This window comes from Schistocerca americana, chromosome 1 (assembly GCF_021461395.2).
Source record: "Schistocerca americana isolate TAMUIC-IGC-003095 chromosome 1, iqSchAmer2.1, whole genome shotgun sequence".
Classification (NCBI taxonomy): Eukaryota; Metazoa; Arthropoda; class Insecta; order Orthoptera; family Acrididae; genus Schistocerca; species Schistocerca americana.
Window position 1 is genome coordinate 726,675,744 of NC_060119.1, and position 16,799 is coordinate 726,692,542.

Sequence of the window (16,799 nt, forward strand, 5' to 3'; positions counted from 1 at the left end):
TTCTGGACCAAATGACAACCATCATTAATCAGTTCAGCTATTAACTATGAATTAGTATAATTTATCATAATTTCAAATGTGACAACTACTGACATTCACAGCATAGGTAAACATAATAGTTCCATAACATTTTTGTAATTTCTAACTATTTATACTCTAAGGGAAAAAACCAGATACACCTCAAAGGAATTATCCAAACTGGATGGAAATTGATAGATGTGATGTACATATACAGACAGACAAATGATTACAATTTCAGAAAACCATTATACCTGGTTGTTGGACTGTATGGCAGCAACAGTTGGGTTGGTAACCAACTACAGTCTAGGATATCTCCAGACACATCTTCACTGGTCATCAGAACAGAATTCAAAGCAGGATTCATCTTTCATGAGTTCCACTTCAAATTGAGCCCCAGTGACCAGCAAACATGTGTCTGGAGATGCCACAGACAGCAGTGGGAGACCAACCTGACTGTCACCCATTACATGGCCCGACAGCCAGGAGGGATGGTCTAGGGTGCCATTTCATTTCATAGCAGGACGTCTTTTGTTGTCATCCACTGCACCTTTACAGCACAGTAGTATGTTGACAATATTCTGTGCCCCATTTTCTTGCCCTTCATGGTAAGCCATCCTTGGCTTACATTTCAGCTAGGTAATGTCCACCTATAAGTGGTGTAAGATTCTTGTCTTCATGCTTGCTAAATCTTACTTTGTTCAGCAAGGTCACCAGATTTTGCTCCAATTGCAAATGTCTGGAGCATTGTGAGCAGAGCCCTCCAACTAGCTCAGGATTTTGACAATATAATGTGCCAGTCAGATAGAATTTTGCGCACTAAGATTTGGAACATTAAATATACAAACACTGACTGGAAAGGTGGAAGAGATGGTAGACATGATGGAAAGAAGGAAGTTAGACCTAGTGGGGTTACCTGAAATGAGATGGAAAGGAGAAGGAAGGAGAGAACTGAGGAAAGGCTACTGCCTGTACTGGAGTGCAAATGAGGAGGGAAGGGGAAGTGGAGTGGGAATAGTAGTAAGAGATGGATTAAATGAGGAAGCAAAGAGAATAAGTGATAGGATGATGAAGATCAAAATATCACTCAAGGAGATGACCATAGAGGCGATACGAGTGTATGCACCACAGGTGGGTTGCACTTCTGAGGAGAAGCAAGAGTCTGAAGAGGAAATGCAGAAGCAGATGGCAAGGAAGAATGTGATAGTAATTAAACACACATGTTGGAAGAGAAAGACAAGGCTGCAAAAGTGTGCTTGGACCGGAGGGTTGGGGCTACCAAAATGAGGGAGGTGAAAGACTATTGGAGTTCTGCCAAAGGAATGGCTTGCTGGTTGAGAACTCTTGGTTCAGGAAAAGAGAGAGCCACAACATTACCTGGTACAGTCAAGACTTAAAGAGAAAGTTGATCTGACTACTTCCTGTATGATAGTGAGATGAATGGTAATACCACCAGAGGCCTAAAATAGTGACCACTGTTTGCTGGTAATGTACTTGAGAGGGACTAAGCATAATAAAGAGACAGAAAACCAGGAAAGAAGTGTAATGGTATGGAAGTTGAAGGAGGAAGAAAGCAGGCTACAGTACCTACGAGTAGTAAAGGAACGCATTTCAAAGGATGAACCAAAAATGGTATAGAAGGAATGGGGTAGACTCAAGGGAATATTAGTAAGTGTGGTTGAAACAATATGTGGGAGGACAAGCAACAAAAAGAGATGGTGGGATAATAAAACAAAGGATATAGAACAGATGAAGAATAGAGCCTTTAGGGTATGGTTTCAGAAAAGATCAGTAGAGACAAGAGAAGAGTGTCAAGCAAGAAAGAAAGAAGCAAAAAGAGTGAGTGGCAGAGGAGAAGAAAGTGGATGGACCAGTGGACCAGAAAGATGGAGGGGGATAGTAAAGGCTCAAAAAAGGTGTTATATGGGATGATTAAAAGTAAGAGGAAGAACAGTATGACAGATTATGCCTGAATGGTGAAAAAAAGTGGCGAAGACGTAGAGAATAAGGAGGAACTCAAGAATATGTGGAAGGAGTATTTTGAAGAACTCCTGAACTCGAATGGAGACCTGGATGAGGAGGAACAAGCCAAGGAGAAAAAAGAGGAGGGACAGCAAATAGAAAAAGACCTTACATGGCGAGAAGTGGCAGAGGCATTGGGCAGATCTGGATGAGCTAAGTGTAGAGATGGTGAGAGCAGCAGGAGAAGTGGGGATACAATGGCTATATTGAGTTATGAAAATTGTGTGGAGACTGAAGATGATCACAGAAGACTGGAGGAAGGGAATGGGTATGGGTATGGGTATGGGTATGGGTATGAACAGTCTTTAAGAAAGGAAATAGAAAAGAGTGCAAGAACTACCAAGGGATAAGACTTTTGAAAAAACTTTGGGAGCATGAAGTCGGGAAAAATTAGAAGGAAGGATGAGAGAAGAGCAACATGGCTTCAGAGCAAGAAGATCCATGGTGGATCTAATTTTTTCTGTAAGACAACTGTAGGAACAGCATTATGAATATGGAATAGGTCTACTAATTACCTTTCTGGACATTGAAAAAGCATATGATAGTGTACATAGAAGCAAAGTGTGGAAAGCCCTGGAGAACAGAGGAGTAGCAAAACAGATTATTTGGAGGATAAGGGAAATGTACCATGAAAGTGTGAGCTGTGTGAAAGTGGGAGGAGAGAGATTAGCTTGGATTGAACAGAAGAATATATTGAGACATGGAAGTGCACTTTCACCATTACTCTTCATTGTAGTGATGGATGATGTATTGAGTACAGTGGCACAAGTTATTGGTGAAGGAAAGATGAAAGCTATGGTGTTTACAGATGATCTGATGATTTGGGGGAATAAGGAGGAGGAAGTACAAGAGCAGCTGGACGTAGGGGAATGAACAGTGCAAGCATATGGGATGAAATTTAGTATAAGTAAGAGTGAGATGATTATCAACAAGAATGAAGAAGACAGGAACAACTGGAATAACAGTTGATGGGGAATGATTGAGGAGAGAGGAGAGTTTCAAGTACCTAGGAAGCCTGATACAATAAAATGGAAAAATGACAGAGAAATAAATGAGCAGAAGATAAAAGCAGAAGCATTTCAGAAGAGTGTCGAAAGCCTGATATGAAGCAAGGATGTACCCCAAATCAGTAAAAAGGTTATATACTGGTCATACTATGTCCCAATCCTGACATATGCATCCAAAACCTGGGTTATGAAAGTAAGAGAGAAAAGCAAAGTACAAGCTAGTGAGATGAAATTCTTGAGGAACAGTACTGGAGTGATAAAGATAGACAGGTTAAGAAATGAGAGGATCAGAGAGTTAATGAAGGTGGAACCATTACAGAACAAGATTGAGAAATCAAGGCTGAGATGGTATGGGCATGTTAAGCAAATTGAGGAGAAGAGGATGCCCAGGAATATACATGAGATGAAACTGGAAGGAAAGAGATCAAGAGGAAGACCAAAAGACAGGTGGCTGATAGGAGAGGAGGAATGTGTCCAGAAGAAAGGAGAAGACTGGACCAAGATGAAAACAGAGAGATGGTGGCAAGACAGAAGACAATGGAGAGGCTTATGTTCCAAACAGACACGGCCAGAGGCTGAAAACTGTCCAAGATGATGATGATTCCTTGGATGGCATCCAACAACTCTGTCAGTCAATGCCAAACTGAATAACTGCTTCATAACAACCAGAGGTGGACCAATGTGTTACTGACTTTCTCAGTTTGTGGAGCTCTTCCTCTTGCATAAATAATCCAAACAATTATAAAGCCTACAGTTGATAATCATGCAAATAAGAACAGTGTAACAAGTTCCAGGTAAGTTCATACATGACTAATATTTCTGTGGAAGTCTGTTACCAGTATTCGTACAATGAACATATCTGTATGACTCATGCCAGGTGTTAAGATCAAGCGTTGATGTGTATTATCTTACACTAAATTATTTGAGTCAGTAAGTGAATAACATTGATTCAGGTCCTGTTATTATGAACCTCTGTGTATTGGTAGCACATATCTGGAAATCTGATATGTTGACTGACTGTGTGAACTAAAACCAGTGTTGTGGCATTTTTCTGTTAGCACTTGGTTGTAAATGCATACTGTGAATAGTTGGACACTGTCATACTGATGAGTAAGATTTTGGAAGTTTCCACCTGCAAATAACATTTTATGTGAGGGCTGCAACTAGTCATCTTATTGTCAATAGTGACAATAAATGTGGAACAAGCCAAATTAATTAAAAGTTGTGTTGTGTACATTATTGGGGAAGTCACCATAAAACCACTTTAGAGAAATTCAATGATCTCCAATCAATGAGACACCAAGAAAAAACTAGAAACCACTAATAGGTACATTCCAACATATGAAAGTACGTCTTTTCGTATATAGTATCCGTTTCCTCCATGTTTGTGAAACTCAGTATAATACTATTAAAAAGAAATGAGTTTATTAGTACAGATGATTATCAATGATATTTCTTGTGAAGACCTACTCCTACTTAATTCTTTCACATTTGTTAAAATGTGCTTAATTTTTCCCCTGTTTTTCATACTTCACATGTTTTCCTCATCTAATATGATTAACACACTTAAAATTTGGAAATGCTTACTCCAGTTTGAGATTTTGATAACTCTCTCTTATTACAGATGTGTTCTGGGATTAATTCATCTGAATATGTTTATCAGTCACTAGCTCCATTTGTGACTGAAATGAAATTAGAAGAAATTTTATGGGATCTAGGATCTGCACGTTCTGAAACGTTTGCATCCCAGTGGTACGAGACTGTATCAAATACTGTGGACCGCACATCTGAATCAGCACAGCAGAAAGTTCTACATCAGCTTGACTCCATAACAGAACGGGTATGTGAATATTGTGCACTTTTTCTGTAAATGACTATAAATGATTGTCATTTGATGGCCACTCCAAATAAGAAGAGCTACAGTGTATTTTGAATAGATGAAAACTGTGTGTTGCACAGAGACATGAACTTGGACATTTGTAAGGTAAGTGATGAGGTACTAGCAGAAATAGAGCTCTGAATACAGATCGTGAGCTATGCTTGAGTAACACAGTCAGTAAAGCATTTGTGCAGAAGGCAAAGGTATTGAATTAGAGACACAGTCTGGCATACAGTTTTAATCTGTCAGAAAGTTTCATATCAGCACACACTCTGCTGAATAGTTAAACTTTCTTCATTTTCAATTCCACTGTTTAACAAGATGAAACTGTTATTTCCCATCTTAATTTCACAGTAGAATATTACTAATAACCATAATAATAATTATGAATTAGAATAATTTTCCAAGAACAACACATAGAAACATTTATTACATTAATAAAAATTCCAGGATGTAACAATATTATGGAAAGGAAGTTGCTACTCACTATATAGCGGATATGCCGAGTCACAGATTGGCACAACAAAAAGACTGTCACAAAAAAAGCTTTCATCTAGTAAGACCTTAATCAAAAATAGATCTCTCTCTCTCACACACACACACACACACACACACACACACACACAAATCATCCTCTGTGGCTAAGTCAATGCTATTTGTGATTGTCAGAGCAGAAAGGTCTGATGGTGGCACAAATGTAGCAGGGGTGGGCAAGGCTTCTGGAGAGCAGATAGAGTCAGTGTCCAACAGTTTAAAAAAAAGTTGATTTATTAGAATTATGAGCCATTCAAGTCTTCCCTCGAGAAAAAGGGGAAGGCATGAAATGGAAAAAAATGAGAAATGTACAACTGCTGAATAGTAGTAAATGTTGCTACATCTCTCCATTATAAGAGAACCAAGGTAGGAGAGTTTACTGGTACTAGTGGCACCAATAACGAGCAATTAGTACATAGTGAGATCTAAAATATCAGCTTCAGTTGTGACTTTGTTTATTTTTTATTTGGGAGAATTATATTCCCATCTTCAGATGAACAAATTTACTGAAACAAGGCAGGAAATGTAGTACATGAAGGAACTGATGGTGCCAAGAAATATTAATAGTGCTAAATTGGCAATAAATTAATAGTACTAATGCTGTATGATTGGATATATGATAATGCTTGGTGGAAAAAAATATTCATAAAAATGGTTTCCTCTTTATTATTGTTCACTCTTTTGGATTACAGTTGTATTGAATATTGTTTTTAATACCATACTAGTATTAGTAGTAGCTCAGTTGCGGATGTTCTGTTAACAAATCCTATCTAATCATTACACAGATTATTAAAGACCAAAGATAATTTTGAAATAAATGGGAGAGTGAAAATAGACTCAAATATAAAGACATGGAGAAGAAAAGAGATTGAAAAGAGAGGGGGGAGATTATGGAAAAGAGGGTATGAGGGACTGGAAAATAGATAATGCAAAATGTAGCTAAAGACAGGAAGAAGAAAACTGAGCAAGTGTATAATATTTGTGAAACCATCAGCACGTTCCACATCAAAACAAATTATTGTAAATGTGATCCATGGAACATTCAAATAACTAAAGTGACCTAAACCTCTCACTTTTATTAGAAAGTCTTGCCACATTTTAAGAACAACAGAAGGATAGTACATTTCTATATAAGGAGTTTGTAAAACAAAGGAGTATGTTTGAAATAAAGTACCACTTCTTTTCCTCTCAGTATTTCTTTATCTGTTCCCTAACTTTCTTCTTCCATTCTGACATCCATCCTGTAGCCTGATGTTGATTACAGCTCTGGATTTTGTTCTGTCTTTGCGATTTCTACATACATGCTAATTTCCTTCAGATTTTCACAAGTTTCTGTTAGCCAACACCTTTGGTTATTTATCAGTAAATCTAAGTTCAGAATTTTCTGATGCATTTGTTGCTATCCATCCTATGTAAGTGACCTTGACTTATTAGTTGCCATTTCCTGATTGTATCTGCGATGTTTGCATATAGCTTGATAAATTTTGTTTCGCCCTAATTCTGTTTTGGCATTTTGGTTCTGTGATTCTCCTAAGAAACTACCTGTCTTATTTTTCAATTTCCTGTCTTACTTCTCAACATTTTTTATGTGATACCAACCAGCAATTATCATAGTTTCAGGTGTGTAAAGTTCTTCTGTTTTAACAACTGTGTTATATGTTCGTTCCTAGTTTTGCATTAGAAATGATCACGTAGACTCATTAACTTAAGGAATAGCTTGACAGAAAAGGTGTAAAACATGAAGTGGTTGACTTCTGAATAAAGGTGCTATCTACACCATGAAAGCCCTACTTACAAAACTTCAAGAAACTTAAGTAAGAAATCTAGGAATATATTACAGCACCATACATGGGGACTTTGTAAACAAGATTTCACTAATTACAGTGGTCACAGAGGCAGGTAAGAAATCATTATCCATATACAAATAGAAAGGGAAAAAACTCTTAATATGTGGTACAGTAGAAAGTAATGTCTCTCATGCACTTCAAAGTAGTTTGCAGAGTGTGGATGTAAATGGATACAAAGATAGGTAGGTAGAGGAAGACAGTGGGGAAGAAAATGGGCAGGGAATGAATACAAATTAAGATCAGGTGGATTTGGTACTATGAAACTGCAGTGATGCATTAACATACTTTCAAAAGGCCGCACGTGTGGCAGTGCTATGTGGTTTGCAGCATGTGTGTGTGTGTGTGTGTGTGTGTGTGTGTGTGTGTGTGTGTGTGTGTGTGTGTGTGTGCGCGTGTGTGTGCGTGTGTGTGTGTGTGTGTGTGTGTGTGTGTGCAGGAGGGAGAGATCACCATCAGAGCCTGCCACACAGGCACCAGTCTATTTAAGACTAACCACGTTACGCTCGGCCTCAGTTCTCTATATGTGTTGCGCCTCAGTTCTCTATGTGTGTTGCTGCAGCTCTTTGTGTGCACAATGATTCCTGCTGAATGTTACTTAAATACTGTGTTCAAGTTGTTAATGCTTCCATGGAATAAATTTGTATTCAGTCTACTGGTCATGCTGTACTTATACCTAATTAAAACATGATTGGCGGTGACTGTGGTCCTGCTGTGCGGATAAATTTCTACCCTGGCTGGTCCTCTGTTTATCCTCACAATGGCTGATGGTGGATCAGAGGGTATTTTACATCAGTTGTTCAAACAGCAAAAACCATTCACAATGGTATTTCACCACAATGACAGGCACTGGACAATCAAACTCAGATAGTTCAATCATTGGTCTCTGCGTTGTCTAGTTGGCATGCTCCTCACTCTATGTCACCTGCTGTTTTGCCCTCTGTGGCCCTCGTGGTTTATCCACCTCCCTTTTCTATATACAATGAGTCTGCTAAGGAATGGGATGCAAGTGAGAATACTTTCAAGCTTTTAGGATTACTGACAATATTTTATGTCATGCCTTGTTCCTTTCATGGATATCACCAAGAATACATCAAGTCCTACATCAGCTCACCCCTTTGCAGGATGCATCTTCTTTGACATTTGACCAAATGTGTGAACTTCTTTCAAAATACTACTCTAAGCAGACCCATGTTGTTGCATCCCCCGTTGAGTTTTACCACTGTGGCAACCAACCACATTCACCCCATTTAGCATGGACAGCTGAACTCGATGGGTTAAGTCATTGTTGTCATTTTGTGTCTGATGTGCATCAAGTGCCATATGCTGATCAGATGGTGGAAGATGCTATCATTTGTTTAGCTCTGGATTGTGAGTTGTGAGAGCATGCCTTCCAGCGTGTAAATCCATTCCTCTCTGAGGTTTTAGCTATTACACAGTCATTTGAGGTGTTGCAAGCTTCAAGTCACCAAAGTTAGTCATGGTGTGACCAAAGTGAGTCATGGTGTGAGGTATGAGCAATCCAACCTTCTCCTCCACACCAAGCTACAGATGGTTTGCAGGGGGAAGACATAGTCATGGCACCCAGCCTTGCTCCCAGCAGTTGGTGCACCACCAAAGTAAACAGTCCAGTAAACAGCAATGTATGTGTTCAATGCTCCATCCAGCTTTTATTGTTTCATTAACCAAGAGCATGACTGCCCAAACCACTGGGCTACCTGTCATAATTGCAGCAAAGAAGGTCACATTGTCTCTGTTTGTAATGCATAAATTCAGCACAACAATCCTGATGCAGATATCTAATTCTGATGCTTTGTCCCACCTGCCAGCCAGTCCAAACCCAGGATTTCTTCAGTATGAATTGGTTTGTTTCCACATCGATGTTGTCATATAGCAGACAATTGATAGTTTTTTATGTAACTAACTCATTGATTGTGAAGGCTGTAGCTTTGGTAGCTTTAGATTCTGTTCTGTGGAAGGTCATAATATTTGTACAACATGATTGGTTGGGTACACCACCTACTAGTGTGTCTGACCCCTTCCATAATTATTACATCATTTGATATCGATTCTCTGTTGTCAGTGGTGATCAGCTTTTAGACATAGATAATGTAGCCCCTTGGGTAGTGATCCCCTCAGTGCTTCGTTCAGAGGTTCTCCATTTATTACACGCAAATCATTGTGGTGTATCACACACAAGAGCATTGGCCTGGCTTGGACAGTGACATTACCCACCTGGTTGCCTCCTGTTCACATTGTGTGATGCACCAAGCAGCTCCCTGGGCATCGTTTTCTCCTTGGCTCATGCTGTTGCCTGCATGGGAATGTATACATGTGGATTTCGCTGGCCTCTTTCTCAGTGTTTATTGGCTGTTGCTCATTGATGCATATTCTTATTTTCCAAATGTTGTTTGCTGTGTTTCCACATCCACAAGTGCCACTATTGCAACCTTGTCCAAAGTTTTGTCACTCAAAGGATTGCCCACGACTTTTGTGTCCAACAATGGTCCCAAATTTTCATTTCAAGAGTAGGTGGCATTTTGTGATTCCCATGGTACCCATCACATACTTGCCTCCCTGATCCATTCACAATCCAACGGTGAGGCAGAATGCCTAGTGCAAACATTCCAAACTCAGATGAGAAAGTATCTTGCCAACTATTTGTCTGACATTGCCTTAGATAGGTTTCTCTCTTCATACCATTTAACACCGTTTGCCGCGAGGAGCCTAGCAGAGCTACTCCACAGGTGCCAGCTGATGATACTGCTACATCTCTTATGTCCTTACCTGGACATAAACCCATGCAGCTACCACACCTCTTCTGGCTGTGTGTGGCTGTCTGGGCATGCAGTTTCAGACATCGCCCTAAACTGATTCCACCTGTCATCCCCAGATACGAGGGGCAGTGTCTCTGCAATATCTGCACAGAGGGTGGCCTCTGCTTGAGGCATCATAATCAGCTTTGCCTTCATGTGGACAGGCCAGTGATGTCACACCATCACCTACAAGTCTGACCACATTTTCCATCACATCACCTGCTGCTGCCACTGGTTCTCCCCTCCCACAGGGGCGAGGGCTTCCACTCTCGGTGGCCAACACAGCAGTTCCTCTCTTTTTTCCAGCACTGTTGTCAGGAATTACATCACCCATTCCTGAGCAACCACTGATATCAGTATCATCAGCACTATGAGCATCGTGACAGTAACTGATGCCCTAGGTTAGCATGGAAACAACCCCAGCGCTGCTGGTGTTGCCATGTGATGTGACATGGGAAGGTGGTTGCAGAATGTGTCCACACTCAAAGCTCTTCAGACCATATTCCGCCTTAGCCAGAGCTCAGCAAATGAGGAGGACAGCACGGACATTTCAAGAATCCATTGTCTCCTTAAGAGCGGAGGACTGCAGTAGTGATGTGTGAATGTACTTTCAAAAGGCCACATAAGCAGCAGTGCTATATCATCCACAGAGGGTAGTTCAGACTTGTGTTTGTGTTGTGTGTGTGTGTGTGTGTGAGAGAGAGAGAGAGAGAGAGAGAGAGAGAGAGAGAGAGAGAGAGAGAGAGAGAGAGAGAGAGAAAGAGAGAGAGCCTCCAGTCCTCCAGTCTATTTAAGGCTGTCCGAGCTATACTAGGCCTCAGATCACTATGTGTATTGCTATATCTCTTTGTGTACATAATTTGTCCCTACTGAGTTTTATTAAATACTGTGTTCAAGTTGTTAAAGCTTCCATGGAATAAAGTTGTATTCAGTCTACTGGTCATGTTGTAGTTACACCTAATTACAACAGAAATATTTAACAATGAGATTATTCACAGAGGTTAGAATTGTTGACGAAAGATAAGTAAGGATAGTTGGTGTCTCACAGGGCTTGAAAAAATTATGATTGATTTTTTGTCAATGGTAGTTTTTTAACACACCCTTCTTTGAAACTGTAAAATGGATAACATCTTCTTTGATAGTGTGTCATTTGACTTAGAGGTAGAACACAATTTTTATGGTGGCTTCATCAGCTCAGAGGATCATAACAGAAGCATCACTTTTCACAAATAATGGGTGGGTGAGCCATTATATATTTCCACTTACTGAAGGTAAAACTATGTCACATCTTGTATCTTGTGTCTTAAGTTGATATTTACCTTTATTGTCTTTTCATATGGTAGCACACGTTGTACTTGTAATATATGCAGGGCTGGGCCCAATCATATTCAGCCACTACACTCATGGATGTGCATCATGGGCCATGTACTGCCCATGCTTTACCTAAGGAGGTTGTTTTGTTGACAGAAGATTTCCTGTGCTGTTTACCTCCAAGCCTCCTGCAGCCATCACAACATCTGGGGCCAAAAGCCACACTGGTATGTGGCACACTGGTCATGGTAATCAGCATTATAGTTACAGGTATCTATTTGTGTCCACGTGGTCTTGTGTCCATGTGACAATGTGCCTGTATTCCTCTGCTGATTGGTATTTAGATCACCACTCAGTCCCTCAACAGCCAGTTTGGCACTGGGCTCCAGGCCAACTATCTGCTGCCTTGAATCTGCACTTTGGACCACAATGACTGCCACTGCTACTACCCATCAGACAGTGCTGTCCATCCTTCACTGGGATCATCAGCTGCTGGACATCTGTCAGCTGCTCCTTTGCATGAACCTGTGTCTCTATGGACCATGAGCTTATAGCCTCATGGGGCAGTGCCGCTAATTATTCACAGTGCCTACCAACTCATAACCACTAATGATAATTGTGGACTTTATCATAGTGAGCACCTGCCGCACATCATTGTGATGGACTTTTCAGTTGTACTCATGTGTGGCCATTAATACTGAACTGAGTTAAGTCCAAGTTAATAAACAAAAGAGTTGTTATAGCAATATATGAATTCAATCTCTATCAATTACACTGATTGGCAAAGGCTATAACACTGGTGATGAGAATGATGGTTTTGTGACACAGTACTATTCCCTTGTCTGCTGTATAGTACAGTGATGATGGGGCTGACTCTCTAAGGTGTGACACTCATAATTCACAAGGATTCACAGTATAGCACTTATTCATAATTTGCCCACTCCAATAGCTGTCCAAGGTTTGCTGGCTGCAGCACCAGCTCCTGGTCTATCCATGATATGGTCACTGCCCTCCTTCATGTTGAGCCCAACATTGCCATGCCGTGTCGTATTTCACGTGGACGATGCAGCTGTTGCCGGCCTTGTTCTTGAGAGTGGTGGTGCCTGGAAAGGGCATGGATGCAGAGGCCACTTCTTCGCATGTGTTTCAGGGTTTCTGATGTGTCTGGTTCGTCATCTTGATGGGACATCGTGTTAATGATATTTTGTTGTGACTGTCTGTAGGCAAATCCTACCACAGTGTGAGGGTATCCATCCATGTACCAGACAGGGACCATTCCATTCTTCAATTCTGTACTGTGTTAAATTGCATGCTTTTCTTGATTTCAGTAGGTGTTCGTTTTTTGCAATTAATGTTCAGATTTCTCAGTAGATGTAAGTTGTTCGCAATGTTTTGTTTTGAGTATATTTTAGGTGTCCTTTCATTTGTTATTCAATGCACATTTTCTTGCTTGATGTTGCTGGTCAGCATTGTTTTCAGTTTCTTAGAGTATCCTCTTCTTTCTGTGTACCATGTATGTTCAATTGCTGGAGGCATCATTGCCTTAATATGCCTTCCCCTTCCACGGTCAGGTAATTCTGGACCTGCTGTGAAGCATTTCCCTGTTCAGTTAGGTTCTGCAGGCTTTCCTATAGTGATCAGGACCAGAATTTGGACGCTTGCACCAGGAATTCGTGTTTAACAGGCTCGGCCACATTCCACTGAGTTTGTTGGAATGTCATCATACCATGTGGCACACTGATTTTTGTTCACAGAATTCTCCGATGGAAGTCCCTCTGGTATCAGCCCCAGTGCTTACTCATGACACCATCATCAGACACTGATCCACCTGTCATCAGCCCTTTTGGTGTCAATCAAGTCATCACTGGACCGGTCACAGCCAGCCGTCCTGTCTTCACCATCCCTGTTGATGCTAATGCTTCCTCTCTTGCTGGCCCTGTCACAGCCATCACAATGCCATTCTCAGCCATCACTGCTACTGCTAGCACCACCGCATCTGTGGCCATCTTGTTGGCCAGCCCAACTGTCCCCACTCATGCTGCTGCGGCCATCCACACTGCCGCTTTGGCAGTCCCCACCAGCACTGTCATGCCCGATTCTCTTGGCACTCTTCCTGGCCATCACCTCTCCTGCCTCCCCTGTGGCTGTCCTGCAGACAGTCCAGCTGGCACTGCAGATCCCATCATGTGTTCTTTTGGGCCATGAGCTGCAACTTCTTGGAGATTCCACCACCAACCCCACCTGCTCCCACCTTTCCCTGTCACACACACCACCTACAGCAACCAATTGTCATTTCCGTATGTGGAAACGGTGTGCTTTTTTCTTTGGGATAATTTCTTTTTGTCCATTACTGGCCCAGTTCTGTATATTCCCAGAACTTTTGCTGAACTTTTGAGTCTTTTTCGGCATAATGGTTTGGTTGTGTTACAATACTTAACAACAAATTGTTTATCCATTATCCTGTTGTTTCATTTAAGTCATGGTGCATGTCCTTATGATGTTGCGCTTCTGTGAGATGGCTGCACAATCTCTCTTAAGCAGGGAGGAGTGTAGTATAAGCAGGGATAGACCTATGCATATTCAGCTATCACACTCATGGACATGCTTCATGTGTCAGGCATGGCCGCTGCTTTACCCTGGGATGTTGTTTATCAACAGAATATTTGCTAGGCCATTTACTGCCAAACCTCTTGCATATGCCACAGCATCTGAAGCCACAGGCCCTTCATCCTATAAAACCATAATGACTTTAATCAAAGGTTAATGAACAAAGAGTTTTTATAGCAATGTGTGAATTCATCACTACCAGCCACATCATTTGGCTAAAAATATAATATTATTAGCTTTATAACATGTGAGATCTTCTCACTCTCTGTGCATCTCTCTCTCTACCTATGTATTGGTCTGTCTCTGGTTCCTGTCCCCTTCACCTGCCCCTAACTATAAGGCCTGCGTTTACTAGTGGACTTATAATTTAATATCTATTTCGTTTCTCACTGAACAGTGGAAGCTATGATATGTCAACAGGCACAAAAAAGGAAACTTCAATAGCTTCTGAGCAACCTTTTTATGAGCTAGAATACACATACATACTCACATATTCTTGTATGTGCACACACACAAACACACGCACACACACACACACTCACACACACACACACACAGCTATATTGTGCAAGGTCATTATAGCTATATAGGTGTGTGTGTGTGTGTGTGTGTGTGTGTGTGTGTGTGGGTGTGTGTGTGTGTGTGAACTCAAATTCATAAAGGAGTCTGAATGCAAGCGAAGTTTTCATTCATATTTGTGTGCCTGACAATGACTATGCTTCTGCTGTTCAATGAGTTTTTATCTATGCTCCTAAATTATGCATATCTGTCAAAAATTTACATACCAGTTTGTGTTATTGATATGTGTAGTAGCCTACAAGATGTCTGACACCACCTATTTTTGTTTTATAGATGGAGCCAACTATAAAAAAGCTTTTGTTGGAAGAATCAAAAACACATAAATCACAACACTGTGAAGGATTGGTAGAATACCTATCACAAAACTTTTTGATTATGCATCTGCAACTTCATGTACACCATTTTGAACACATGTTAACATGTGTGTGGAACTGTTCTATAAGCAGCGCACGTGGGTTCCTAAATGGAGTGAAAAAGGTGTGTTTATCACGATGACTTAAATAAATACAGTACCACCAATTGGCTGCAGTAATGACTTAATGCATTGTTTCAGAATTCCAGATGCACTTTCAATAAAAATATAAGTGCAGCACTCCAAAGGTTACAGAGATTTCTAATCGGGCTTGATGAAAGGAAAAAAGTTATATTCACAAGTATTAATGATCTGCTGGCTCCAGAACTGATTCAAGGATCATCTGAATGTATTCATCGGTATCATTTGGAGAGAATGTCTCAGCAGAATTCACTAACTAGCACTGGTCTTGTTGCTGTGAAAATGTGGTTTCTCAACAATGTCCTCAATGTAGAGATTTTAAATGCAAGGGACATTATACTACCACCCAAAAAATCAAATGGTAAGCATTGAAGTTTTAAAACACCATTTTACAGCAGAAATGTATAATGTCCTTCCAGAATTTAAGTAAATTGATTTCCACATAGAAAATATACATAAAACTTAAAATGCATTTATGAAAAACTGAAGTTCCTTTAACTTACTATATCCCAGTCAGTTTCATCTTTAATGTGTTCTGAGTAGGAAACACAAAGACAGATAAGATATCAATGGCTAGCATCAGCTAAAAGATACACAAACTAGGGACTAAACATGCTTGTTCAATAGTCACATCATATGCCTGTATTATTTATCATAATGTGTCCATTAATATTCTGCTGATTTTTTTTTCTCAGAAGACAGTTGAAAGTGAAATTTCTAGTTGTGACAGACTGTTGTAGTTCAGTGCACATTTCTGACACTAATTGTTTGGTTTGTTGATGCTGGGAAAAGGGATTAAGTAGGAAAACTATTTGCAATCATAGTCCTACAGAGCCACACAGGATTGTATGAAATTAAAATCAACAGTGAGATACTAGGATCAGAGTACTTATGAGTTTATCAATGTCAGAGAGACTAGGAAAGGGCAAACTGGTAGTAGAAGTAAGGATGAAAAGTACATAGCAGTAAAGAAAAAGGAACTTTCTAGATTGGGAAGGAGCGCTTGGTCCCCGGTATAAGTCCATCAGGAGGACTTGTGGTGAGGTCCGGTGGTGAGGTCCGGTGAACTGACCAGTTTATGGATGGTTTTTAGGCGGTTTTCCATCTGCCTCGGCAAATGCGGGCTGGTTCCCCTACACTATGTTGGTGATTGCTGCACAAAAAAGTTCTCCACGTACGCATACGCCACCATTACTCTACAACACAAACATAGGGGTTACACTCGTTATCTAGAGGAATTTCATGAGTCATACAGTCAATAGCCTTTGAGAGGTCACAAAATATCTCAATGTGGGTGATGATCAGTTATTCAGAGCATTTAATATTTGATTAGTGAAAGCATACATAGCATTTTTTGTTGAAAAGCCTTTCTGAAAACAAAATTGACTTTTTGTTAGTACTTCATTGTTACAAATATGTGGTGCTGTTCTTGAATACATACTTGCTCTAAATGTTCACAAATGTAAAATTTTGCGCTTCACAAAATGAAAATAATGTAGTATCCTATGACTAATACCAATGAGTCACTGTTGGGATCAACCAACTCCTACAATTACCTGGGTGTAACATTTTTGAGGTATTACTTGGAATGATCACATAGATTCAGTCGTGGATAAAGCAGGTGGCAGACATTGGTTTATTGGTAGAATAAAGAGGATATGCAATCAGTCTACAAAGGAGATTGTTTAC

General features: G+C 40.3%; 1 protein-coding gene across 1 annotated transcript in view; it reads left to right on the top strand.

The window, feature by feature from the left end:
• LOC124610492 (protein unc-13 homolog 4B-like) overlaps positions 1-16,799 on the top strand; it is a 138,217-nt gene that overhangs the window by 97,586 nt on the left and 23,832 nt on the right. The window contains exons 7-9 of the mRNA XM_047140163.1: positions 4,672-4,887; positions 14,891-15,094; positions 15,171-15,471. Coding sequence (XP_046996119.1) covers positions 4,672-4,887; positions 14,891-15,094; positions 15,171-15,471 — 721 coding nt within the window. The remainder of the gene's footprint in view (positions 1-4,671; positions 4,888-14,890; positions 15,095-15,170; positions 15,472-16,799) is intronic.